General features: G+C 36.0%; 4 protein-coding genes across 4 annotated transcripts in view; 2 read left to right on the top strand and 2 right to left on the bottom strand.

Annotated features, from left to right (window-relative positions):
• Positions 1-32: 32 nt before the first annotated feature.
• On the bottom strand, positions 33-4,709 carry aip (aryl hydrocarbon receptor interacting protein). The gene is made up of 7 exons (XM_051891141.1): positions 4,543-4,709; positions 3,623-3,805; positions 3,282-3,470; positions 2,845-3,021; positions 1,497-1,638; positions 1,006-1,238; positions 33-893 (listed from the first exon to the last, which is right to left on the bottom strand). The coding sequence occupies exons 1-7, from the start codon at positions 4,639-4,641 to the stop codon at positions 888-890; spliced, it is 1,029 nt and encodes a 342-aa protein (XP_051747101.1). The 5' UTR covers positions 4,642-4,709; the 3' UTR covers positions 33-887.
• Positions 4,710-5,613: 904 nt separating this feature from the next.
• sod3b (superoxide dismutase 3, extracellular b) lies at positions 5,614-7,987 on the bottom strand. Its single transcript, XM_051891154.1, has 2 exons — positions 7,787-7,987; positions 5,614-6,368 (listed from the first exon to the last, which is right to left on the bottom strand). Exon 2 carries the CDS (start codon positions 6,357-6,359, stop codon positions 5,769-5,771), a length of 591 nt encoding a protein of 196 aa, XP_051747114.1. The 5' UTR covers positions 6,360-6,368; positions 7,787-7,987; the 3' UTR covers positions 5,614-5,768.
• Positions 7,988-9,761: 1,774 nt separating this feature from the next.
• On the top strand, positions 9,762-12,878 carry ing2 (inhibitor of growth family, member 2). The gene is made up of 2 exons (XM_051907217.1): positions 9,762-10,109; positions 11,596-12,878. The coding sequence occupies exons 1-2, from the start codon at positions 9,971-9,973 to the stop codon at positions 12,291-12,293; spliced, it is 837 nt and encodes a 278-aa protein (XP_051763177.1). The 5' UTR covers positions 9,762-9,970; the 3' UTR covers positions 12,294-12,878.
• Positions 12,879-15,681: 2,803 nt separating this feature from the next.
• stox2a (storkhead box 2a) overlaps positions 15,682-26,882 on the top strand; it is a 48,075-nt gene continuing 36,874 nt past the window's right edge. Inside the window, exon 1 of the mRNA XM_051897376.1 lies at positions 15,682-17,105. Within this exon, the coding sequence (XP_051753336.1) occupies positions 16,784-17,105 (322 nt within the window). The 5' untranslated portion in view covers positions 15,682-16,783. The remainder of the gene's footprint in view (positions 17,106-26,882) is intronic.

The raw sequence follows: 26,882 nt of genomic DNA, 5'->3' as shown, positions 1-26,882 counted from the left end.
TCAGATTTAATTCCACTGCATGCAAGAAGTGCTTGTGTACAAATGGGGGTAAATAATTTTATTTGGCTTCAGTCACATTATAAATGCAGAATAGCTGCAGCAACATGTATTTAAAAAGCATTTTGAAAATATCCTTTTATTTGTAGTGACATATATAGGTTTAACTGTGACAATTTCATTAATTAACTACACAATGTGAACTACACGTTTCACTGATGGGGGAAAGGTATTCTTTTACATGTGCTATCACAGTGTTAACAATGTGTCTTTCACTTATTTCACAGGCCATCTAATGCCTGACATTTCATTTATTTCCTTTATCTTTGAAGATTAAAATATAGTATACATACAAAAACAATAAGGGTAATAGCAATAAAATTAATACACATGATAAATACAAAAGAATAATCAAATTGTGGGTGGGAGGATATAGTCATAGAAATCCCATTTTATCATCTTCAGATTGTCTTTCAGCTTTGTTTCATTCAGACTGCCCTTATTAAAGAGCACTGACCATAATGCTCATGGTTATGAAGTTCGATGAGAATTTTCATCAGCTATATCCAAAAATGAATATACAAGGCTGGTATTTACCCATTTCTGGTTCACAGGAGTTGCAGATCCTGCTGGAAACTCAATGAAAATGAGCATTCTTCAACAAATGATGGGTAACTCTCAGGGATAAATGGATGGCCAGGCCATTCAAAGCTATGCACTGGATACACTCGTCATTTGTCTATCAATTTACCAATAAAACATGATGAACAATAAGGGGGGGGATGATGGGTTAAGTAAACTTGTGAGGGATACATTTATCAGAGTGCATGTGCTCAAACCTGACAGTGCATATCTCCTTATAAATGGAAAATTGTATGTTCATCTTTGTTTCAGCCCTGAAAAGAGAGGAAAATAGCACAGGTTAACTGAGAAGCTTTTGTTGTTGTTGTTTAACAATATTCACCCTAAGTTAGATTCTTTATAGGCTGCTTTTAAGATTAAACTAACCGTGGTAGCTGCAGCAGAGGCTTTGTCGCTGTAGTTGAACAGGTTTTTGTAGCGTCCCTTCTCCTCTTTCTGTTTTTCCCGAATGCGTTCCTCCATTGATCTCAACTCCTTTGCAACTGAAGTTTCAAGTGATGGGTCCAATGCAATCACTTTGGCAAAGTCAGCTCTTGCCTCGACTTCATTCCATACCGCTGCATGAGCTTTCCCTCGTTTGAAATATGCCTTCACATTATCTGGGAGAAAGACAAGACTGAGTATGGGCATCTGAAATGCAATAAAACAGTATAAACTGTACTCAAGTTAACAGTAGCTTGTTTGTAAAGAATATATTAGTATATTAATATATATATTAGTGCAGCTTTTAATTCCCTCAAAGTGAAAAGAAAAAAAATGCTTCTTTGAGATGCCTAGCTGTAAATACAGCTAGATTTGTAATCAGTAGGTAGTTATAAAGAACTGCATGTGATTTTTGTACTTGTTTTGATATTTACCCTCGTACTTGTTGATGATAGAAGAGCAGTGGTCTAAAACCTCATAGTATTGGCACAATATATGCTTGCACTGGCAGTAGTTGAGGAGGAGAGGAGTGATCATGTGATCTAGCTTGATCCAATGCTCATCACCCGGACGCTCCTTTGAACAGGGAATATATGTTTTAAGCAAAAGATGAACTATAGTGTAGCACTTGCCAACAGTTTATTATAATTGTTATACAAAGGTAATGTAAACTCATGATAACAATTATTTGGCATTGATAATCTCATGATTATTTAATCTCATTTGAGAAATTCCTTTAGAAAGCACAAATCAAGAGAACAACACAGTTTTTTTCCCCCCATTTGTTTCCTGATTCATTATATTTATCATACACATTAACACTCTTCATTATAAAAACTGGTAAAATGTTAAGAAGCTTCTTTCAAAAGTTAAAACAGTGAAATTCCTAATATTAATTACAATATTTCCAAATTATGTTAATGTTTTTCTATTAAAACAACAAAAAAAAGGCTTTATATTGTAGCACAGAGGTTGTACAAGTGCATATATTCAGCAATCACACACAACATGGGTGAAATTCATGTTTGGTTTGTCACTGAGAAGGTTTGCTTGCAGATTTAGCCACAAGTGATGCTCATGAAGGTGATTTCAGATCACCAGTGCTTTTTTGCAGTGCAGAGAAAGCATGTTCAATTAAGTAAAATACTGAAAGGAAAATGTTTCTATTTAAGTGAAAAGCTCAAATTGAGGGATTTAAATCTCTAAGCATGAAATCTCATGGAGGCTTGTTACCAACGCAAGATAACGGAAATGTCAAATGACAAAAAGGTTTTCAGGATAAATAAGCGGCGGGCCAATATCCCAGATGATTTTGCTTAAAGCTGCAGTCCGTAAGTTTTTCCTCTTTGTCGCCATCTCTGTTTGAAACCTGCAATTGCAGTTATTTGCGGAATTATCATCTTTATGTGGGTAATGACGCAAAGATGAACGGCTGTATGCTCGAATTTCTCGTGGAAACCCACCAGTACCGATTTTATTATAAAACATTATTACAAGCTTACCGCTGTGAATCGGGTTAAGGTAAGGAGATAGTTTTGAACACTGGCTCAAAATATTGATTTTGGATATTTTTTTTTAACCAAAAAAACAGTTATGGACTGCAGCTTTAATCAATCGAAAGAAACAGAAATTGTGACCAAATACTATTAAACGTATAGCCATACTGTTGGTTTCAAATGGCTTCATTTTGTTCAGAAAACCACCCCTGATATCTTGCATGCAACATGTTCTTCAAAAAGGGTAAGGTGTAAGTTTTAATTCTTAGCAACTATTAAGGCTAACCTTCATCTGTAAGCTCTTCAGACAGGCTATAGCATTGTAGTACTTATCAGCAGCTGCTGCAACTTCTCCACTCTTGAAGAGTGCATTTCCCTCTTCATGGATCTGTGGTATGGCCTCCAGTTTCTCATCATCTGTCATCGCCCATATTTCCAACTGGAAGGAACCAGGGGGCAAGACCTTGGGAAGATGAGGACACAGAATCATGAATCAATGTAAAAAAAACCCCAAAAGATTAAATGGCAAATACCAACAGCTACTTATTTTTTGTTGTTAAATTAGTAACAATGTACATTATAGCTCAGTTAACACCATAGTATGCACATGGAACGGAAAAAATTTTTTAGTTACGAGGCTGTTCATGTGGTTGTAAGAGCATATCTGTCCACTCTCCTGTACAACTGCACCTCCAAAAATGAGATCATGCTACTGTTTCTCACCTGTAGCATTTCCAGAGTAAAAACTAGAGGCTGAGGATTGGCCTGCAACTTATCCAGATCGTGGTGACCAATGGAATGATGCGCGTGAACCTGAGCTACTCCACAGCAGTGTCTCTGTCCTTCCAGTGGGTCTTTTCCTTGGCTGATGTTGCGTAGTGACAGAGAAACCATGGGGTAGAGAGCTGTGTGCTATTACAGTAGAAACAAAAACAAATCAGCGAGTTCTGAGCTGAAAAAAATCTTAAAAAATAAATGTTTTTAAGAATAAAACGTAATTATTCATTGATGTTTACATATGACTATAAGGCAGAAAAGAATTAATGGCCAGACAGGTCACTAACCTTCACATCACAGGTGAATTCAGCAATTTCACCCTCTCTCATAGTGGTAACTACTTGCTCCCACACAGGAAGCTTGAACTTCTTCCCCAGTATGAGCTCCATAGGTTTACTGTGACCTCCCATTGTCCTGGAGTCATCCAACACAGTGCCATCACAAAGGCTAGTCCGGTAATGAAACTGGACCTTTTGAGAGAGAAATAAATAAATAAAAGAATATTTATTTGTTATAAAGCATTTAATTTAAATCCTCTGATTGGATTTGATTATATATTTCTAAATTTTGAGACCAACAAGCTCTCAATGCAAAAAATAGACAGCTATGTTGTTCACATTTTATTTTTCACTTACTATTGCCCACATATGCAAACTCCTTTTTTTCTTCTATATTTTGTCAAAAGGCTGACTATTTTTTCATGTCAGGCTGGCTTTACAGGTTTAATATTATTTTCTATAATGTAGCCAGTGGCTATATAATGTTGCCGTTAAAACGGTGTTATTAAGGACTACGTAGTACGTTCAGATGTCACTCAGAAGAGAAGAACCTTTTTTTCTCCCCTCTCAGTGCCAAAAATTCAAACAGATAAGCACACATCTTGTCTGTGAGACCGCCTTCATGGTCTACTCTAGCATCAGGTATCCATCCCGATGTTTAGCTAACGGCTAAATCTGAATACCTTGGGTCTGCTTGTAAAAACAGCTCATAAACCAGTTAAAATCCTCACAGTACTATTGCGATATATACTTGACATGCCACACTGCACGACTTTTGGGCTATTTTCAATTCAGGCCCATATTATACGTCAAAACTGGCGAATCTAGCTAGCTCGCTATCTGTAGAGTTCGACACGTTAAAGAATAATTCATTTGTTCTCCGTCTCGACATTTCATCAATGTAAAATGTGTCCTGAACGTTACATTACCTTTGTTCCATTGGGAAACGTTGAAAGTTCCCCCTTTCCGGGAGATATTACTTTTTTCTGAATGCCATCCGCTCTGAGCTTGATAGCAAGTTCCTCCATTCTTCTTGAAGATGTAGAATATTGTAGAAACGTTGAGAATAGATGGCGCTGCAGCAGCGGTTCAGAATGACAGGGTTTACATTAAACAGTTACACATCATGGCTTAACAAAGCAGGTTATAAAAAATAAATAAGATAATGATTTTCCATGTGTGTTTTGTCATTTGAATGCTGAGAGTATTTATAATCTTTTCTTTAACTGTATTTGTACTAAATTGTTCTAGTACGTTTTTCTGGAGCTGATATTTTTTATGTAAGATAAATGGGTAACACTTTACAATAAGGTTCATTAGTTAACATGAACTAATAATGAATTGCACTCATATAGCAGTTATTAATCTTTGTTAATGTTAATTTCAACATTTACTAAATACATTATTAAAATCTTGTTAACATTAATGCACTGTGAACTAACATGAACAAACAGTGAACAACTGTATTTTCATTAACTAACGTTAATGAAGATTATTAAATACAGTAACAAACGTATTGCTCAAGGTTAGTTCATGTTAGTTAATACATTAACTAATGTTTAACTAATGAACCTTGGTGTAAAGTGTTACAGATAAATGTTTCTTTTTTATTTATGTATTTTTAATGACAAACCCGCAGAAAAGAACATTTGTTTTGTTCTTAATTTATTTATCATTTTAGGTGAATATCATATTCATAGGTGTTGTTGGTTAAAAAGAAATGTTGATGGCCAAACTTTAAATTCAAGCTTTATCAGTATGGAAGCATTGGATGCGTAAGGAGCACCACAGCAAGAAAAAATACTATATACTGCATATAATTCATTTTTAAAAATATATAAAATTAATTTTTTAAATGTATTATTATTATTATTGTTATTATTTTTTGTATTATTATTTTGTATCTATTATTTGCTTTTGTTGTGTTAGTTATGTCACTAAATAAAACATAAAAACATATACTTAACATCAAGTTTAAAGAATGAAGACATCTATGAAAAGCCAGTTCATTCAGTTTAATGGTTATTTAGTGTTGTAGATATGATAGGAACCAGACATTTTGACCAATTAATGCAGTTCTACAATTCCATCTTCAAATTGTATCAGATATTTTTTTGATAATACTTCAAAAAATATATTGTATGTTATTTGTATATTAATTTTGGGTGTTGCCCAGTCCAATAACACAGCATGCCAGTCGCCCTCCAGCGTTGCCATTCAGCAAGCTTTCCACGTTGCCACCTCTGCCCAAATCATCCTCTCTCTCATGAATGACAACAGACCGGCCAAGTATTGAGAGTCTCCCAAAGAGTGTTGCACTGGAATTCTGGTATTGACGAATCTTCCCATTAACAGGCACAAAGTTCCCAAAGTCCCCTGGATGTTGTGGATGGTTCACGCTGAGGGGATTGTAATGCCCACCTGTAGATCCGCAGCCCTTGGTTAAGTCTCCGTACTCATGAATGTGCATTGCTCTGGGCTGCTGACTGTCAACAGGGAGACCATGCAGCCTGAAAGTCACGCTGAGCTTTTCCTTTGGGCCAGACTGTTTGAGAAGAATGTGACCATACACACGAGGCAAGCCAGGTGCTAGTCGAGTGTTAGGGTGCATTCTACATACGGCCAGAAGGGAATCACTGTGCACTCGTGGGGGAACTGGATTTGAACCATGTGCTAAAGTTGAGTGTGACTCAGAAAAGTGCACATGGCAATTGAGCAAGAATGCCAGAAAAATGTAGGTTTTCATTTCTTTTCCCTGAGGCAAAGCAAAACACCATAATTAGAAAATTATAAAGCCAAGTAAAATGATACGAGTCAATGCATTTAACATCAACACCCCATTTCATTACACTCTTTGTAATGTTGTACATAGACTATGTGCTTATCATATTCACAAAATTTAAAAAAAAAAACAAAAAAAAAACATTAACTTCAAGGGAAGACACCATATGTGAATAGGGTAAAAAAAACAAAAACTAATAGATATCACCATACGTCCCCATATATGCAAATGAGCCCTTATCTAATTAAATATAAACTAATTCGTAGTGATGTACAGATATGAAATTTTTTGGCCAATACTGATAAGTCAATAACCGATATATTAGCCGATAAATCTAAATCCAAATTTTTATATAATTTTTGAGAGCCTGATTACAAAAACAAAAGGCTCACCATTAAAAGCCATGTCCCAAGCACATAATTATAATGTTCTCATTATAATTTTATGTAGCCTATATGACAGACTTGCACTGTACGTTGCACAGTATTTTTCTTTCTGAAGTGATTCCAATCATATTTCAAGCAATTCATAACCATCATAGCGAACAGCGCGCATCTGAAGTGTCTCAGCTGAAGGAAATAATCCATTATTTATCGGCTTTAATATATTGGTCAAACTTTCTTATTAGGCCGATAACTTTAACATTAAAAATGATCACATATCGGCTGATACCGATATGGTGGCCGATATATCATGCATCCCTACTAATTTGCATACATTTCCAGAACAGAAACCTGAACAGTGGATTAAACCAAGTTCAAAATGTTTGTTTCATTTTGTTGACATATTAGAGTTAAAAGACTTTTACAGAGGGGATTGCCATTTTGGATTTCTCTTTTTATCACTCCATATCTCTGAAAATATTGTCAGCAGCCAAAAAAATAAAATAAATAAATCACCATTTTTTTTAAGGAATAAAATGTTGTATAAATCAGGCAAATTATATATGGACAAACCCATCTGTAAAAATCTTCAGAATATGGATAGGAATAAATCTGTAGGCCTAAAGTTTGGTGTAGGTCTATGTAAGTGCTGCTGAAATGGAGATTTCTGGATCAGTGTAGAAGAAAAAACTCATTTTGAGAAAACGGCCTTTAAAGATATTTAAAGATATGTAGGCCAATAAAAGGCCTATTTTGGATGTTTCTTTCCACTAGTTTAAAACAACACTTTATGAAAATCCAAATAGCCTAAAATCTCAAAATTGCATGAAAGTGCCTGTAGTGTCTCGCCTTAACGGTCTTAATTCATTAAAATTTTCAAATATCCTAAACAATATCATACGCCTCTTCGTTGCTAATCGCCTAAAACAAATTCTATATCGTTATTTTACATTTTATAATGACGCAGTCACTTCGCATTTTGTTAGTAGATTCTACTACATTACTTACCTCTCGTGTGTGACGTCAGTTTTTAAAAAACACTTTTTAAATAACAAACGTGTTACTCGGTCGGTGTTTCTTCGCGTGAAATAATGTACGGTTGTTGTTTTGACTTGCATAACTCAGGGGCGTAAACATCACATATTTAGTAAATTATAATGCTTGCACTCGTTCTACGGATCAAATTTCATGTCTGCCCCTTTTTTTTTTACAGTCTATGGTCTGCCCACAATGCAGCACAGAAATCGTATGAAACATTTGAAGATCACAAATAATATAAGATTTTTTTAACATTTTTTTTTGTAGTTTCCTTTTGTTTGTTCTCCATCGATATATTTGAGTAGTGAAAATGTTGCTTTAAACAAACAAACAAACAAACAAACAAACAAACACATTGTTATATGGTAAACGTGTCTCTGTTTAACTAACCCGTTTCCTTTTTTTAATTAAAGTATATATATATATATATCTTAGTATATTTTATTTTTTTAGTATATTTTATATATATTTTTTTAGTATTTATATTATCGTATATTTTTATTATTATTATTATTAGCAATAGTAGTAGATTACCCAGAGCCAATGAGAGAGACGCTCGCATGGCGTTTCGTCGTGACGTATGTGCTTCATTTACATGTCGTCTTCAGCCTCACTTTAGGAGCAGGTAATTCAATATATAGCAATTTACGTGTTTCGCAATATATTGTATGTCTTTGTAGTGGTATATCATACTCTTCTGTAAAAGAATCCATTGAGATAAATGTACATAAATAAAATCATACTGTCACCGTCATGCAAACGCATCGCTGAATTCCGCTCTATATATTTCCTGGGTTGTAGCCGTTAGAAATGCGCATGCCTGAAAACTTGTATCCTAAGCTACGTACGGGGAACCTGGTTTCGCCATCATTGCTTAGGGGAAAGTCCCCGGACACTGGGCAGAGATGTCCTGCATACAGCGCAGAGCAGCGGGTTGCGCAGCCTATCAGCGCTAAGACGTCGTGTGACAGAGCATTGAGCTTGCAATCCCAGTTTGTCAATGAACTAGAAATGCAAGTGTAGTACAAACGTACATCTACAGAACGGGGCTCATTCTCAGCGTGCGTAAATGTTTTACAGTCAACAGACTGTCAATCTTGAATCTCAAATACGTGAAATGTTGGCAGTTGTTATGATGGATAAATTTTGAAATATGATGGAAAAAGTTGTTTCTGCTCCAGTGAATTATTTCACTTCTATTAAATGACAATATTTGTCATTTTCTTAAGAGGGCATTTTATTCTGACCATATTAAAATACTTCGTGTCATTAATGACATAATACGTTAATTGATTTATTTTAAATAAATTATAATTGGGCTGTTACCTACCAAATTACACAAGCATCATATTTTATTTGATAATGTGTAACTTATATTATACTATACTTGTATAACTAGGCCTACAATAAAATGTTAGGAAACATAAACAAATGAAATTTAAAAAGAGGAATTCATTAGGCACATTTTAGACGTTTAACTATTTGAATAGCCTTACTGACTGCGGTGTCTGCTATGTTTAATTTACAGCTCTTTAGTTTACAATTTATTACCTCATTTATATTTTGTTTATGTCTGTGTTTATGATGTCAGTTTTTCAGAACTCATGGGATACTAAAAAAAAAATAGTCTCCGCAATTTGAATTTCGGGTCATTTTTTGTCACTATCAATGGCATTTTCGCCCCTAGCCCCAACTATTACAACTGATGTTTTTTTGTCATTACATCATCTCATTATCAACAATACTTTGCTAACCCGGTGCTGCCGTAGCATTTAACGCTGTGCTCGTATGGATCCATCTCGCTTTAATGAATCGAACCTCCCCTTCCATATGAACTGTCGTCTGGACGCGCCCAGCTGATCCTGCGATCCGCCCATATCTCAGCAACGCCACCTCTCATTTGCTAAACCGTCTGAAAATGCAAACCGCGGCATTTTATGGGTTGATCCTACGCATGCGCACATCTGATAGTTTTGTTTGAAGGAGTTCTCGTAGCCAGAGAAGACTGGACTGAATTTGTCCGGAAAGAGTGGCTCTCTATACAAGGTTGCCAACTAATACATTTTTAAAGGAACCTATGTGTGAAAAGCACCTATTTTTAAGCCGCAGTTCTTCTCGAAAAGGCGCATAGCTGCTTGATGCATTACTATCATCATGTTAGGGCATTATCCAAACGTGGAAAAATCGCAGCTTGTCAACTACGTGGAGGATTATTTGGAATGTGTCGAATCGCTGCCTTTGGATATACAGAGGAATGTTTCATTGTTACGAGAGATCGACACCAAGTATCAAGGTAAGCGAAACATTTGTGAAAGGTGCCAGTACTATATAATGTATATTTATGCACATTTACATCGTGTGTACTTCACCCTGTGTAGACCGGCTTCGTTTCGTTTCTTTACAGTAACATAAAACACCTTTTATTAAACATTTTATCGGTGCTTCCAATGCTGTCCACGCCCGCTGTGTTTTAGTTGTATTTTGTCTTTAGCACCTTCAACTATGTTTGTTCCAGCAACACTATCCTACCACCAGTGATCAGCCATTTTGACTAGTGCATACTCTGTACTGTTGTTTGGCTGTGCTCCTTCTTAACGCATCGCTTTAGTTGCCATAGTATCGACGTAATGGTGCTTTCAGCGGCGTGTGTTTTGTTCGCATGTAGCCGAAACATCTACAGCTCGATGCCGACGCCTTGTAAAGCCTTCGAGTTTTTATTTTACAGTTTGCAAATGAAGGTTACCGAGCAAAATTATTTATATTCAACGGGAAACGATTCATTCACGTTGCAAAGCGCCGTTTAGTTCCTCATATTTTGATAATACCGAGGTGTACGTATGCTTGGGTAGGTAGGCTGGTTGTATGTTTTTGTTCCACAGCGGCAGAAGAAGCACTCGAGCAACCCTGGCATGCATTGCGAATGTCAAACAATCCCCTGTATAATGTGGAATTTAATTTCCACCACATAAGGAAAAGTAATGCTTTTGTAAATCATAATTATGACTTAAAAAGTAATATTTAGTACATAAATAGTCGAATTTATGACATTCTATGACTTGGGAAGTCATAGAAGTCTAAATGTGACCCTGGACTACAAAACCAGTCATAAGGGTCAATTTTTTGAAATTGAGGTTTATACATCATCTGAAAGCTGAATAAATAAGCTTTCCATTGATGTATGGTTTGTTAGGATAGGAATCTGAGGGTGCAAAAAAAAAAAAAAAAAAAATCAAAATATTGAGAAAATCACCTTTAAAGTTGTCCAAATGAAGTCCTTAGCAATGCATATCCACTCACAAAAATAAATATTTGATATATTTACGGTAGGAAATTTACAAAATATCTTCATGGAACGAGATCTTTACTTAATATCCTAATGATTTTTGGCATAAAAGAAAAATTGATAATTTTTACCAATACAATACAATGTATTATTGGCTATTGCTTCAAATATACCCGTGCGACTTATGACTGTTTTGTGGTCCAGTGTCACAAATGTTGACAAACTGTCATAATTTCAATTGATAGTAAGTCATAATTATGACTTAGTATGTCAATTTTGTCTTTTTCATAATAAATGTTTTTGTCACATTTATGACAGTAAAAAAAACAACTCTTTAATCACGTCTTAATTTTAATTAGAATTTACCAAAGCATGATTTTTTTTTCCCCCTTATGTGGTGGAAATGGGCTTCATACTTAGTATGATAAAGTATGGCTTTGTAAAATGTATGCGGCGACCTCACTTAATCTTTCTCCTTTTTTCCTGTGCCACTCAGAGGTCCTCAAGGAGGTGGATGAGATATATGATAAGTACAAAAAGGAGACTGACAGTGGGCAGCGCAAGCGGCTGCAGATTCAGTTGCAGCGGGCACTCATCAGCAGTCAGGAGTTGGGAGATGAGAAAATCCATGTGGTCACACAGATGATGGAGGTGGTGGAAAACCGCTCGCGTCAGATCGAGGCCCACTCGCCCTGCTTTTTGGAGCCGGGAGACACAGAACGACCGGCGGAGAAGGTGAGGCATGACCCCGCAAGCACCTCCACAAATGTTATGCCCGAGCGCTCTTCGGCACGGCGACCCAGACGTCAGCGCAACAGCGAGAGCCGTGACACTTGTGCCAATGGTGCCCTGGAGGACCTGGGAGAAGAGCCTCCGCAGCAGCCCCGTGAGAAAAAGTCCAAGTCGGCCAAGAAGAAGAAGCGTTCCAAGGCCAAGCAGGAGCGAGAAGCATCGCCGGTGGAGTTCACCATCGATCCCAACGAGCCCACCTACTGCCTCTGTGAACAGGTGTCCTATGGTGAGATGATTGGCTGCGACAATGAGCAATGTCCTATTGAGTGGTTCCATTTTTCCTGTGTTGGACTCACCTACAAGCCCAAGGGTAAATGGTATTGCCCCAAATGCAGGGGTGACAGTGAAAAGACTATGGAAAAAAGTGCAGATAGGGCCAAGAAGGATAGGCGGTCCAGGTAGTGCCTTACAGAAGATTGTCTAAGTGAAAATATGCCTGTGTGGGGATTGGCGATTTTTGTGTTTAACTTATGTTAAAAGGTTCTCCTCATGCACTTAGCTGAAAAGTTTCCAAACAGGTGCTGTTGTTGCTTTTGCATTAAGTTCGAAAATGACCAACAGATGTAATTAACCCTGGAAACACAGATGTTTAAGATACTGCCACTAATGTCCCTAAGACAATGAAGAGTTCTTTTCTAAGCCTTTTTTCCTCTTAACTGTTGATTTCAGAAAGCCTCAAGAGTTTAAAATATGTTGGAGGTCACCCAGTCCAGGGTAATACTTGTTGTTAAAAAAGAGGAGTGTGATCAATGCACAGGGTTTGATGAACATTGTCAACACATTTCTTTTTCATATCTTGTTCTTTTGTTCCACATTTTAGAAAATATATATAAAAACACACCTCTGAAATGTCTTCCAGTGAGAGAACAAATTCATTTTCTTTGTTACTGTTTTTGGAGTGATGTTTTTGTTAAAATTTTTTTTTTTTTCTTTCTTTTTTTTAAAGTTTCATCTATTTAAATAAATCAGTGCTTGTTATGTCTCTAATCTGCTTGTCAAGTGAATAATATAAAAAAATTCAGATATATAGACAATATTGTCTGCATATCAAGAATTAGCTTGACTACACTACTATGCAGAAGTTTAGGCACTCTTGAATTTGTTTCTCCTTTAAAAACTTTTCATATAAAGGCTTGTTCTTAAAATATAAATCATACACATATATGAATCTTTTTACAAAACCAAAATTTTAATTAAAATATATTAAAAAAAACATTGATTGGACTAAATAGTGAAGGAGAAGCAGCATACGGGAGCTTCTTCATTACATGAAAGCATCCCAGCAGCTGGTACCGAGACAGAGTGACTACTTTGAAGAAGAATTTAGCGTTTCATTTTTGTTATTTCATTGTTTTGTGTTTACCATTCTTCTAAAATGTAGAAAATAGTACAAAAAAAGATCGAGTAGGTGTGTCCAAGCTTTTGACTCATATATAAGAGCAGTGTTGGGTGTAACTCTTTACTAAGTAATCAATTACTTCAACTTGCAAAAGTAAGGTAAGAGATTACTCTTAATTTTCTGTCATTTATTTAAATTAGTTACTTCTGATGTAATTGCATTAAATACTTTTTAGACTATAGAACAATATTATATAAAACAATAGTGGATTTAACATCAAAATTTATGTTAAAATGTATGTTTTTAATGTAACCTTCCTTTTAAGGGAGGTTCAAGAATAATTCATGCAATTTTATATGATTTCTTTGAAAGAATTAAAAGAGCAGTTTCATTTCTATCCTTGTATTGTTCAACTGTTCGAGGTTGATATGGGATTTAGAACATTAGTAATAAGTAATACAATACTTTTTAGAGTAATTAGTGTAGTAATTACTCTGTTAATGGTGTAATTAGTAGCTACAATGAATTACTTTATTTAGAGTAACTTACCCAACACTGTATAAGAGACAGTAATGTTATGATTATGCTAATGGTAGAATTTGGTTCTCAATTTAGATGTGAAAGTCCAGTTAAATAATTAAAAAAGGAGCTGTTGGTAGAGAAAATATTAATGAAAAGTCCTTGCAAATATGCAACTACGTAAAGTTTTTGCTGTGCTGATGAGGTAAGTTAATTTTTGGAGGTTTATGATGAGGTGTTGGTAGAAATGTATCTAATTAAATGATTGGGACCTAATTAGTCTATGAACATTTTTGAGAAAATTGGCTAAAAAAGATATATGTGCAGCAGACAGACATATAAATAATCTCATAATCTTGTATTATGAACTGCCCCCAAAAAATACATAGCAAGTCGTAAGACTACATTAAATCACATATTTTTTTGAAGAGTATAAATAAAAGTCCTGCCAGCAGATGTCACCATAAAGGCATCATTGGTTCTCGACTGCTTTTGTTTCAAACCCCTTTTTGAAGTTCAAAACAACAAAAAAGCTTTTAATTAACAGCTCATTTTACTGTAATGTCTGAAAAAAGAAATCACATTTTGTAAGAAGACACTCAGAGAGCAGTTTTAAAGTACAACCTGCCTATATAATTGAACAAAGCATGTTTGGTCACCAAGTCATTCAGGCATTACAAATGGTGATCATTAGTTGAGAATGTATATTTATTCTGAGTTACATAGTAATCAGGATTACTCTACAACCAAGGATTTGTTAAGTTAGCTTTTCAAATTATCTATGAATTCTGATGTCAGTTAATAAGTAATCCTGATTACTACTCAAGTACTAACCATATAATATTAAACACAGCACATAATTTGTTTCTATACTGAAGTTGACTTGAGGGAGTGTGTAAAGAAATCCCTTTTTAACCAAACAATTGCAACCCTGGGTGAAGATTTTAAAAGATTAAGTCTTGTTCTTTCTAGTGAATAACTAAATAAGAGGAAACACCCTGGGAACTTGGGAACTGAAAGCTGACACCAATGCTTGGATGCCCTTGTGTACACGATATCTGATTAAGGCAGAAAAGAAGCTCACACAAATGCAAACAAGGCCAAATTCTTTTCAGATAACAGCCCACAAACTCATACTGCCTACCTGAAAAAAAAAAAATGTAAGAAAAAAAAATTCCCACATTTTTCTTAGTTTTTCAATTATTGATAAAGTTAAGAACGTAATTATCTATTTCAGCTAAAAAAAAAAAAAAATTAATCATAAAGATGAATGCTATGCTATATGTTGACTGGGTTTATTAATGTCAATTAATAATGTAATTAATGTTAATATCTAGGGGGAAAAAAGTTATCACCACCATAGTTGTGACTGGGGCATTTCTACACTTCAGTACCTTTTGAGCAGTGAAACTTTTGGGGAAAAAAAAAAAAAGGAAACATGTCTTTATGTTTAATGATACACATAGACATATTAAAGTTTTCATATCAAACTTTTCAAAGTCTTATGTCAAGCTTAATGACCTAATTCCTACAGAAAGATTTTAAACAATACTTGACTAACAAAATGTTTGCATTGATTGTTATGGACAAATACTTTTAGCCTATAACAGACTTCTATGAACTTATGAACACTTTTTGATATTATTTGATAAACATTCCTAAAAACCTTTTGAAAAGTAAGTCTATATTTCACATTAGAAAGTGCATATTTCTATTGTTTGCTAAGAAACAATTGCATATTATGTATGATGAATAACTTAAATAGGATGGGTACAGCCTAGAAGACAAATAAATAAATAAATAAATCCATCCATCCATCCATCCATCCATCATTGTCCAATAGGCCTAAATCAAAACGATTTAAATAGGTTTAATGTTTTTGTATTGGACCCAGAACATTGTGTAATAAGCCTATATTAAATAATAATAATAATAATAATAATAATAATAATAAAACGTATTTGCTCTTTTTAATTATAGTATAGTTCATTATGTTAATTATCAGTTAACATTATGCCTTAGCCTATTCAGAAAAGGCACCGAATACAAGAAATGAGCCGGTTAAACGCAGCAAAAAAACCAAAACAAACAATACAGACATATCCTCTCTTTCGAGTCCACCCCATCATTTTTCTCTCTTATAAAGTGTAAAAGTTCATTGAGTTAGTCTGTGACCGCCAGCACTCGTTCTGCTTTTCCCATGTTCACCTGTTGCGAGGCTCGTGCACTATACTCGCGATGTTTTGAAGGCCGCCTGTAGGTGGAGTCAGGAAAACATCTGGTGATCCGCGCGCTCTCTGTCGACACGTCCAATCTAATCCGCCGCACCGGACACCAAGCGCAAGGCGTCAGGGACAAGAGCCCGACGCCTCCGAGACGAGTTAACCTCTTCGGCTGCGAGTGTGACATCAGAAAGCCTACGGTCTATATGAACGCCCCATATAGTGTATAGACCGACTGGGAGGCAACCTCGGAGTGCACCAAATGAAGACATGAATAAGAAGGGATGAAGTCATCTCCTGCGCTTTATGGCCAGCAAACATCACCGATGAATGCAGTGATCGATCAACCCACCGCTCAAGAGGCCTCGATGGTGGAGGAATCGGTCTCGCTTGCTTTCGGCCGTATGCGTAGAATGTCGCGGGAGAGGTGTGGAAAGAGGCAGGTTGAGATCTATTAGTACAGACAGATCGATTGATCATTCAGCTCAGCTGTTTTGCCCATCAGTGCAGTGCCTGGTTAATATTGCCCAACGGACCACTGGCATCGGGCTATGGGCGCACAGTACAGAACGCGGCGTTGCAAGCGTTTGTTTGATGAATAAATGACATTGGCGTCTCTCTCGCGTATCATGCTGGTGGACCCTCCGCCGTCACGCGCAGCGCTTCGGCTCCTGGAAATAAACTGAAATACGGTGCAATGTGTTCGTTTTGGAAATTCAATAAGGTGCGCAATAAAACACCGTGTGAGAGCCGCGGAGCATTGGACAGGGTCGCAATCCACGCCGTGGCCTGTGTGTGAAACGCGCCGGAGAATGGAGAAGTTCCTGCAGATAGCGCCCCATTCCCTGGCCATAGTGCTGTCGCGGGTCAGCACGGAGGAAGCAGCCGCGGTCACGGAGAAGCTTCAGCACCATCACACCGGCTATGAGATATTCGCCGACTTCAAAGCGGAGAACATGCAGCACTTCTGGAATAAGAAAGTCACGGACGCCATATCGGAGACCTTCTTCTTGGGCTGGATAGATGAACATGTTCTGCTCATTCAAGGCAAGGAGGATCATTTGGAGGTCCTGAGGGAAGGATGGACACGGAGGGCCCTCAAACCACCGCGGGGCTTCGAGATCAAGTGCATAGGTAAGCCTGAACAAATGGCATCACACGGGGACCCTTGCTCAACAGCCAGGGGAAGAAAGCTGCCAAGTTGTTTTTTGAGGAATAAAGTAGGTGAAAGTATAGTACCAGTGAATTATTTCAACACAGTGATGATGTGTAGGTGCCGAAATATGCAAACCTTCTCCATACTGAACATGCCAGTAAGGTGCATTTGCAAATTCAAATTGCAGTTTGTATTGAGACTTACCATCTGAACTGTCATGTGAGGTTTATTTATCTGCTTGAATAAATTATCTACATTGTAAACATGCAATTTTAAGAAGAATGTAAAAGTGCTACACTAAAAGTTACTTTACCATGAATGATAAAATGGTATTGTATTTTAAAAGACAATGCATTTTAATGTAAAAAGTGTTTTAGAAGTTAAAAAAGTATGAAATACCATATAATTTATGAAGAAAAGTTATATTTAATAAGGCTTATTTTATATTTATATTTTTTATTTATACTTTTACTTTTAGATAAATGTTTTAATAAGTAATCAATAATAATAATAATAATTGAATAATACTTTATTGGAAAAGGGGCATTCAAAGTGTTATTAAAATAATGTACAGTAATGTGTTTTGTTATTTAGTTATGTTCATATAGTATTATTTTTGGGGCCTGCTGGTATTTGGTTTTTATGTCGGTTATGCTGTGCTCTGTGTTTAAGTTATTATTAAGTTATTATACTTTTTATCAACTTTAAATAGCTGAAATAGGCTGGCATATTAACATTATATTATTCAATGCTAGAACCAGTTGCATGCATAGATTTGTGTATCCTTTAATCATTGTCATGTCTGAAAAAACACTTGGGCAAATTAATTTGACAACTGGAATTTACAGTGAGATTTATTGTAAAAATAAGCATCTTTAAGCTGCTTTGAATGAGGTCAATGACCTAATATACATTAAATCTAATAGTACTTTCCCAGTGTAATGCAAAAACACATTTAATGAGGATTTTCTTGTTGCATAAACAACATGAACAAGGCATAAACAAAGCTATTACTTTCAAACCACTCATTCTGAAGGGTTCACCCATTCTTTTCTCTAACATTCCCATAAATCTTGACATCTACTTGGAGAAACAGGTTTAAAGTTAAAACATTCCACTGGATTGTCCATCATTCAGAGACGAAGTATGAAGAGTTGTGCTTTATCTCTGTGGAATGTTCCTATTCTCCAACAAGTGGACAAAATATCTTGGCAAAGCAAACTGATTTACTCAATAATTTAAGTTTTATGATGATAAATATATTTTTAAAAAATGACCATTAAATATGTAGCGATTTGCATGTGTCACTTGCTATATATGCTGTGTTAATGCCATGTCGTAATTACCGTAAATAAAGCTCCATATGCTTTTGAATCGCTCTCGCGGTACTTCGATGTCATGCACTGATTGGTCTGTACAGCGTCAGTGGCGCCTGCAGCCGTACGGCTGTACGCACTGTGCGTACCATGAGAGGGCGCTAATTAATGCCGTTTTTATTTTTTTACATAATTTTTAAATTGATTATTAAAATCTTTCTGTGCACACTCATGACATATTAAGAAAGCAAGAGAGAATGAGAATAAATAAAGGTGTGCGTTTGTGTGTTGTAAAGTCAAATGTGTTTATGTGTGTGCATGGGTGGGCGTGGGGGATATGGGTGAAAAGAAATCTGATTGGATAGTTTAGTTTCGTCACTTTTTCTACACATAAAAAATATTACTACAGATTTAACAAAACAAGCTCAACATGTTTAAACGCTCTTTAAAACAGCTAAACTTGATTGAAACATTTGCAAAAGGCCTAAAACTATTGAGTAGGGATGGAGAAATGAAACGTCTTAAATATTTGAAGCTTTTCTCTGAATGTTTCGGGAAAAGTTTCAGAGCATTAAGAGTGTCGAAAACAGTGCCATCTTGTAACGGGTAAAATGTACAGCAGCCATAAACCCAAGTGCGCAGCTCCGTTGTTTTATCCATTAAGCACAAATAAAAGCCTGATGACGCTAAATGAGTTCAGTTTTCTGATAATACAATTCACATATTAAAGTGTGGCAATAAATTAAATGTAACAACAAAAAACAATAATTATAATAATACTAATATTACCTTCTGAGTTGTTTAAGGCAAGTAAATTGTGCTGTTATTTTATTGTTTTACCGGTTATAGGACAGAACATATACACAATGTAATATATTTTTTTGTTATATAGGCTATTTAAAATGTTAGTAAATGGATTTGAACTTCGTAGTGGTCTGGGTTCAAACATTCCAACACGCAAACTGAAGCATTCACGTGAAGGGAAAGAAAATGAGGCTTTGTTGTTCGTTAATCACAATTCTCTAAAAACAATACGTACGCACATTTCAGGACAAAGCCGCTCAGAGATAATGTTAAAAAAATGTGAATCAGTTTCTCTAAGTGCGTGAACAGGAAAGAGACAGTCGATCAGTCGATTTGGACAGCATTAGATCGTTCTCACCAACGCAATAGCGTTTTGCGGACAGCAAAAACAACAACAAAAACAACAACAACAACAAAAACAACAAAAAAGTAGTTTACTAGTTCTGTGCGTACCCTGAGATAAAATCCTGAAGGCGCCCAGCGTTGCTTCAAGTCGAACACACCTTAAATCTGCAGTGGTTAGATGTTACAGCGGCCACATGGTAGGCCTACAACTCGTAGCTCTCAGAAAATTACAAGTTAATTACAAGTTCTACAAATACATGAAGGCTTTTTACAGTTCATTCTTTTTACAGAATCATTACGGTAATTGCGACGCGGCGTGAATGCACCTATATTCCACCTGTAGTTTTCTTGACTCTTTGTACGTGTCCAAGGCTGTGTAAACAAAAGATATTTTTTAAAGGTGAGACTGAAGAAATGGGCCTCCAGTCACACATAATGCAAACATAAAACAAACCATATTACAGCACTCGGCTCAGAAGGGGAATTCTTCTCATTCCACCACCTGGTACTGAAAGATTTGTTTTGGAATGTGGTGATATGTCTAGTATTTGCAGATTTGAGTTTAGGCTTTTTGCCTTGAATAAGCTGATCTACATTCCAACTGATATAATGATTGGTTCATCATTTTGAATGTTTACAATGGTTTGGACTGTGTATTTAGTTTAAAAGAAGTATTCACTCTGGTTATTTTTGAGTTTGTGGTCTGATTTTATTACCTGAAAAGTCTTTTAATTCATCCATTTATTTATTAGATTTTTAAAAATCCAGATAAAAAAATTATGTGCAAACATGTACTGTTATTATACTCCTAAAGGGATAGTTCACCCAAAAATGAAAATTCTGTCATAATTTACTCACCCTCAAGTTGTGAGTATAAACCTGTATAAATGTCTTTGTTCTGCTGGACACAATGGAAGATATTTGGAAGAATGTCAGTAACCAAGCAGATCTGTAATATTGACAGCCAAATAGACAGGTCTTAACCATTTAACATTCTTTAATTAACTTTCTTTAATAATTAGTGATTACATTTTTTTTTTTTTTTTGGCTTGTCAGTTCTTCTTGGAATGCAAAGATGCACAAAAACATGAGGTCTTGTTATAATATGTACCTATATACCTATATTATAAGAATATATATTATGTACACAAATGAGGTTTTAAAATCTGTTTATATTTGCTCAATTATGGTTCTGGACCAGTAAGTTCTTAGATTAAGCATGTTTTTGTTTTTTTTACACAGCAGCGTTATACAAAACCAACCCCCTTTACAACCCCTATTGTAACTTCTTACTTCTAAATTCCTCCTTGCTGGCATTAAACATGAAGATTCTGAGCCTCCAGAAACTAATTGTTGACAGGGTTATAGATATTCTATTCTTGAGTTGTTTTTCTTCCTCCTATGTAGTGAAACAGACCCAACAAAAGTGAAGACTCAAAAGTTAAGAATGTATTTCCTTAGATGTATAACCCAGACATCACCCCTGCCAACAGACACTGCCATCTAGACAGTTATAAAAGTTTCCATTAGTGCTAAAAATGTCTTGACATAGCACAGGTCCCCTCAGGTGTGTGATTATCACAAGCATGACAAACAAGTAGTGTCAAGTAGAGTTCATACCTGTTTGTGTGAGTGGTGGGGAGGTTGTTTGTTCTCAGTGATACATCTGCTAAGGGTGACATTAACTCAACTTAAGTGAGCAACTTTTTTTTTTTCAAATCTTTGAACACTGTCTGGTGAAATATAATTGCAGACATGAAGTTTGACTCAAGCTTATATCAAAGCTTTTGAGGTAAACAGCCTGGGTGTTTTTTCATTCAAAGATGGAACATATTTAGATGTATTTTGTCAAAATGCTGCTTAAGAGAGTGATATAGGCTAAGTAAACGTTAATGAGAGCTAAGTGATAATACTGCTTTTTAATGTTGTTCTGCTTTGTCTTGCAAAAAGACAAATCTATTTTAACTTGGAAAATTTAACAGTGCAGACAGCCATTTTTCCAACATAAACAAAATATGAACAGTTTCTAGTACAAAGAGTAAAAAACATATCCTGAAATTATTTCTTCTAAATTATTAGAAATTCGAGATGTGTAACTCAAAGCCCCATATTTTCTTCTGGATGTCAGGATGAATTGGGTTGAAGATTTATACTCTGGGTAAATTAGGATGGCTACCTCTGATGTCTTTGTATTACTTGGAGGTCGCCCAGAGACCGTGACGTTTTAGATTTCACAAGACACTAACCACTTAGAGTCTTTTTGGTAACCACACTCTTAAGGAGATTCCTCAAGGCGTCTGCGGAATAGTAATCATTTGTTGAAAATTGAGAACCTCTCTTTAAACATGTTCAGTTTTTAGCATCTGACAGTACTCTGTTAATGGAATGTGGATGACTCCATAGATCACTGGCGGAAACATACAAGGACCATGATAGTACAGTGTCCCTGAAGTTGTGTATACACATGGATTGTGGTGGCAGGTCTGCTTTTGGTGCAGATGGGAAGGAAGGCTGGGGGACAGGAAAGGGAACTCTGTGGCAAGCCCTGGAAGTCTTGTCTTCAATAGGAGGAAAGGGAGGAGTGCAGAAGAGAATGAAGGGAAATAGTCAATGGATCAGCAAATCTGCATCATGTAGGGATGTGTGGACAGCCTGGCTCAGTATACTCAACTTTTCAGACACAATTTATTTATTTTTTGATAGTTAGTCCAAAAGTTTCATGATTTCATTCTTGTTGTACCTGTTTCATATATCATGAGGAATTAAATTTTACTTTATCTTTTGAGTTAAAGAAGTTTGTTACAATGAAAACTAAATGTGGTTTGAGCACACATTTACTAACGTTTGCATAGACACTAAACATGCTGATGTGTTGACAGCATTTAAAATGTAAATCATTTACATATAAACAACCTTACAGATATAGAAATGTTTACAAATCCTTATTTAATCTATGAATGTTTAATTCATGGAATTAATCAGTTGATTCTATTGTATTAATGATCAATGTACAAATCTTTAGAATCCATATGATTATGTTGTGTGAGGAACAGAACCTTTTCAAGTCTTTATTCAGTGATCTTTATTTCCATCCTCAGTAGCGACTGCAACTGTTATATCCAACACTTATTAAAAATTTGCCGCCTCAAGAAGCATTATGATAAAGGTTTACATCGGTGATATCAAAAACTGCTTTTTGCCATTTTTGGAATAAATTATTTTGTTTACACTTTGTCTGTCTTTTACATTTTCCTTTATACTGTTTCGCCTGTTTTGTCTTTTATGTTGTTGAAAAGTGGGTATGTTTAGGGATAGAATTAAGGGATCTAGGGATATATATATATATATATATATATATATATATATATATATATATATAAAATTTATATTTGGTGCAGACGAACTGACAAACGCAGTTTAATGTTCCTGGCTGTGTGTAGCACCTGCTGCTCTGTACATCCTACTGAAGGATCCCAACATTAGAAAGAGCAGGAAAAGTTTATTTTACAATGTCTGTGCTCATTTTACTCCAATCTTAACTGTTTGTTTGGTGCTTTTCAGAGAATCTGTTAAAATGTAATGAATAATTTCTCAAATAAGTGCTGTATCTCATGTCAAGAGGGTGTTTAAAGGGATAATTCACACAAAAATGAAAACCATCCTATAATTTACTCACCCTCAAGCTATCCTAATAGTATATGCCTTTCTTCTTTCAGCCGAACACAATCGGAGTTATATTAAAAAATATCCTGGCTCTTCCCAGCTTTGTGGGAATGGCGCCCGGGTTTTTGAAGTTCCAAAAAGCGCATCCATCCATCATAACTGTAATCCATACGACTCCAGTGAGTTAATAAATGCCTTCTGAAGCAAAGCGATGGGTTTTTGTAAGAAAAATCAATATAACTATAATCACTGGCTTCCGGTAACGGCCATACGCAAGTCGAGTTCTGGCAAAAGAGTGACCTCTGACTCGACAAATGATGAAGGATGTAGGAGTAGCGTAAGCTTAGGTGAGAGTAGACACCTCTTGCGGTTCAAACAATTAGGGCTGAGCAACAAACTCAAGCTCCTCTTCTCTTATATCAAAATCCTCTGACATTACTCTTTAAAAATTGTCGTTTTAATTCTTGACCAATGTTTGGTTTTGTTCTGTCCTCTAAGAGTCAGGATATTTTTTAAATATATCTCTGATTGTGTTTGGCTGAAAGAAGAAAGTCATATACACCTAGGATGACTTGAGGGTGATTTTTGGGTGAACTATACCTTTAAAGGCACAGCAGCAAAGAAAACAACCTTGTTTAATAAAAGAAACTAAAATATGATAATGTTAATGTAATAACAAGATACCAGGGAAAACAAAATACCAGGGGAAAAAAGATAAATGATAATTAAATTGTGTGTCATTGACCTTCTGTGTGCCTCCACTTGCTCCTTGTTCCCTCAGTTCCCGAGGGGTTAAAGTTTGTTAGATGTGTCATCATGTGTTGATAACACCTGATCATCCAAAGAGAGTAAATCATTTTGTGCATGTCTGTGTGAGAGAGGTCAGCAGTAAGTCATGTTGAGTTGTGCTCTCTCTGTGGTGTCTTCCTGCATATTTGGCTGATGTGGTGTTTGGGACTGTGAAGTCTGTGCAGGTTCACTTTCAACACCTCATTGTAAATCTACCACTCCTGCCTTCAACACAAAACCCGATGCAAGTACAGATGCGCAAATTTCCATGCATATTAAACATTGCTCAATTTACTTCTGCGCTAGTTTTTAAATTAAAGGTGCACTCAGTAATGTTTTGTTTATGTTGTGCTTGCCGATATGACAGTCGTCTTGGGCTTACATTGACAACTAGTGAGGGGGCTGCAGCTTTGTGCAAAAGTTTCACTTACACACTGTCAAGTCACCTTTATTTATATAGCGCTTTATACAATACAGATTGTTTCAAAGCAGCTTTATAGTGACAACAGGAAAATGATTCAATGATGCAAACAGCTTTAAAAGAAAATAGTGTCTTGGTTCAGCTGAAGTTAGTTCAGTGTTGATTCAGTTGCGTTGTAAAGATCATCAATTATTAAATTAGTTCATTTCATCTATAAAGCCGTTCTGCAGAAAACAGTGATGTCATCATCCAGCTCAGTTCAGTTCTCATCCAATTGTGTCAGTGCAGTCAAATCAATAATATTGTTGAATATTAAAATGTTAGTTCACCCAAAAAATAAAATTTCTGTCATCAGTTACTCACCCTCATGTCGTTCCACACCCGTAAGACCTTCATTCATCTTCAGAACATAAATTAAGATATTTTTGATGAAATCCGAGAGCTGTCTGACCCTCCATAGACAGCAATTTAACCACCACTTTCAAGGTCTAGAAAGGTACTAAAGACATCGTTAAAATAGTCCACGTGACTGCAGTGGTTCAACCTTAATGTTATGAAACGACGAGAATACTTTTTGTGCACAAAAACAAAACAAAAAAACAATGTCTTTAGTATTTTTCTGGAACTTAAAATTGGTGGTTAAATTGCTGTCTATGGAGGAGTCAGAGAGCTCTCGGATTTCATCAAAAATATCTTGATTTGTGTTCTGAAGATGAACGAAGGTCTTGCAGGTTTGGAACGACATGAGGGTGAATAATTAATGACAGAAATTTCATTTTTGGGTGAACTAACCCTTTAAGTGTCCCCAACTAAGCAAGCCAGAGGCGACAGTGGCAAGGAACCCAAACTCCATCAGGTGAAGGAATGTAAAAAACAGAATGTGACAGAGTAAAAAAAACGGGGGCTAACGAATGAACATGGTGTGATTATAATTGTCATTGTAGACATGTACGATTGACTGTCAGCGATGGTTAATTCATTCTGTGAGTGAAAGTGTATAGAAACAGGAGGCTACTGAGATAAAGTGGATTCTCGGCACACAACATGTCAGACTCCATGAGAAGACCTGCTTCCTGTAAAATAAAATGGCTTTATTAGGATACTGTAATGAAACTTTTTCTGTGGGAAAACCGAGTCCACTTTAGTTGCATTTTTTGCCTTTATTTAAGAGGACAGGCAGGAAATCATGTGAAAGGGGAATTGGACCGGGAAAAGACTTAAAGCCGGGACAAATTCGGGTCACCCGAAGTGCAACCACACCATATGTCAGAGCACTTGCCCACATTGCTATGGTGGAGACCTTGGTTGCAATTTTGATTGATTTTAAGGATAGCAAAAAACTGTTATTAGTCAGAAAGTTGATGGTCACATTTTTATTAGTAGATATTCATTTTTTTAATATCTCTTTCTGGGGTATTAAATTAAATGATCATTAAAGCTGAATAGTTTAGTTCATTTCATGTGACGTTCCATATATTCATGATGTGATGTGTCTTTAGTTTTTGGCCATATACACAAATCTCACATCATGTTGAGAAATTTTGCTGTCCATTTTGACTATAATATTCATATTTATATAATTTTACTTAAATTACACAGGTCATACTATGTATTACAAATGCAGTGCAATGAAGTGAATTAGCCTATAACTTTCTACCAATTGTTGGATTGACAGTTTTATGTTGATGGCACTTAGCAACATAAATTTGGCAAAGAAATGTCAATGGTCCTAGAACAGCCAAACAATGTTAAGTTTTACAATTTGAAGTTTTGCTTTCATTCATTAACTATGTATTTTAGCTTGTCAGTCCATATCTGAGCTTCCACTTTGGGCAAATAGACTTTTGATGAATTTTCCGGTTGAAAGCCCAGCTGTGGCTTTGATCTTTGGCCTGTAAGGAGATCTGAGAGTGATCTCTGTGATCTGTTGCGGAGCAGCCCTCTCCTTTAGCCTGGAGCCTAACCTGCACTCTTCACCTTCTCCCACTCCCGCTTCACTCATGTGTCACCTTGGTAGAACTTTGCTGAGTGTTATCTCACTAGCTGCCATTCTTGCACACTCTTATCAATCTTCTGTGTGTGTAGACTCACAAGAGACCCTGAGAAGTTTCTCTGAGAAGTTTCTGCACAAATCCATCTCAGTTCATTTCACAGTTGTTTGCTCTGTCTGGCTTTAGGGGTGCAGTCTTTCTCTAAAGTTCAAGCTAACACAATTAATGTGCTAGTGCTTTGATAGTATTTTTTTTTAGCCCATTCATGATTTAAACGTCCTCCTTTTGAATGCTTTCTCCTTGCTTTCTTAAATAAATTTGTGTTCATGTGTAAAAGCCATTTTACAGCCATGCCATTCAGTCAAACCTGTACTCTTAAATGAAGGGCAGCCTGTGGAGATTCTACAACTTGGCAAGTTCCCACTT

Source organism: Ctenopharyngodon idella, chromosome 1 (genome assembly GCF_019924925.1).
Source record: "Ctenopharyngodon idella isolate HZGC_01 chromosome 1, HZGC01, whole genome shotgun sequence".
Lineage (NCBI taxonomy): Eukaryota > Metazoa > Chordata > Actinopteri > Cypriniformes > Xenocyprididae > Ctenopharyngodon > Ctenopharyngodon idella.
Note: the sequence above shows the minus strand (reverse complement) of the source record. Positions and strands in the feature narration are given on the sequence as shown.

What these genes read in the sequence shown, in the direction of transcription:
- sod3b (XM_051891154.1), bottom strand. Translation starts at nt 6,359, where the DNA reads ATGAAAACCTACATTTTTCTGGCATTCTTGCTCAATTGCCATGTGCAC.
- ing2 (XM_051907217.1), top strand. Translation starts at nt 9,971, where the DNA reads ATGTTAGGGCATTATCCAAACGTGGAAAAATCGCAGCTTGTCAACTAC. An exon ending in GATCGACACCAAGTATCAAG is followed by an intron (nt 10,110 to 11,595) that starts GTAAGCGAAACA and finishes TGTGCCACTCAG; the next exon opens with AGGTCCTCAAGGAGGTGGAT.
- aip (XM_051891141.1), bottom strand. Translation starts at nt 4,641, where the DNA reads ATGGAGGAACTTGCTATCAAGCTCAGAGCGGATGGCATTCAGAAAAAA. An exon ending in CGTTTCCCAATGGAACAAAG is followed by an intron (nt 3,806 to 4,542) that starts GTAATGTAACGT and finishes CTCTCTCAAAAG; the next exon opens with GTCCAGTTTCATTACCGGAC. An exon ending in TTACTCTGGAAATGCTACAG is followed by an intron (nt 3,022 to 3,281) that starts GTGAGAAACAGT and finishes CATCTTCCCAAG; the next exon opens with GTCTTGCCCCCTGGTTCCTT.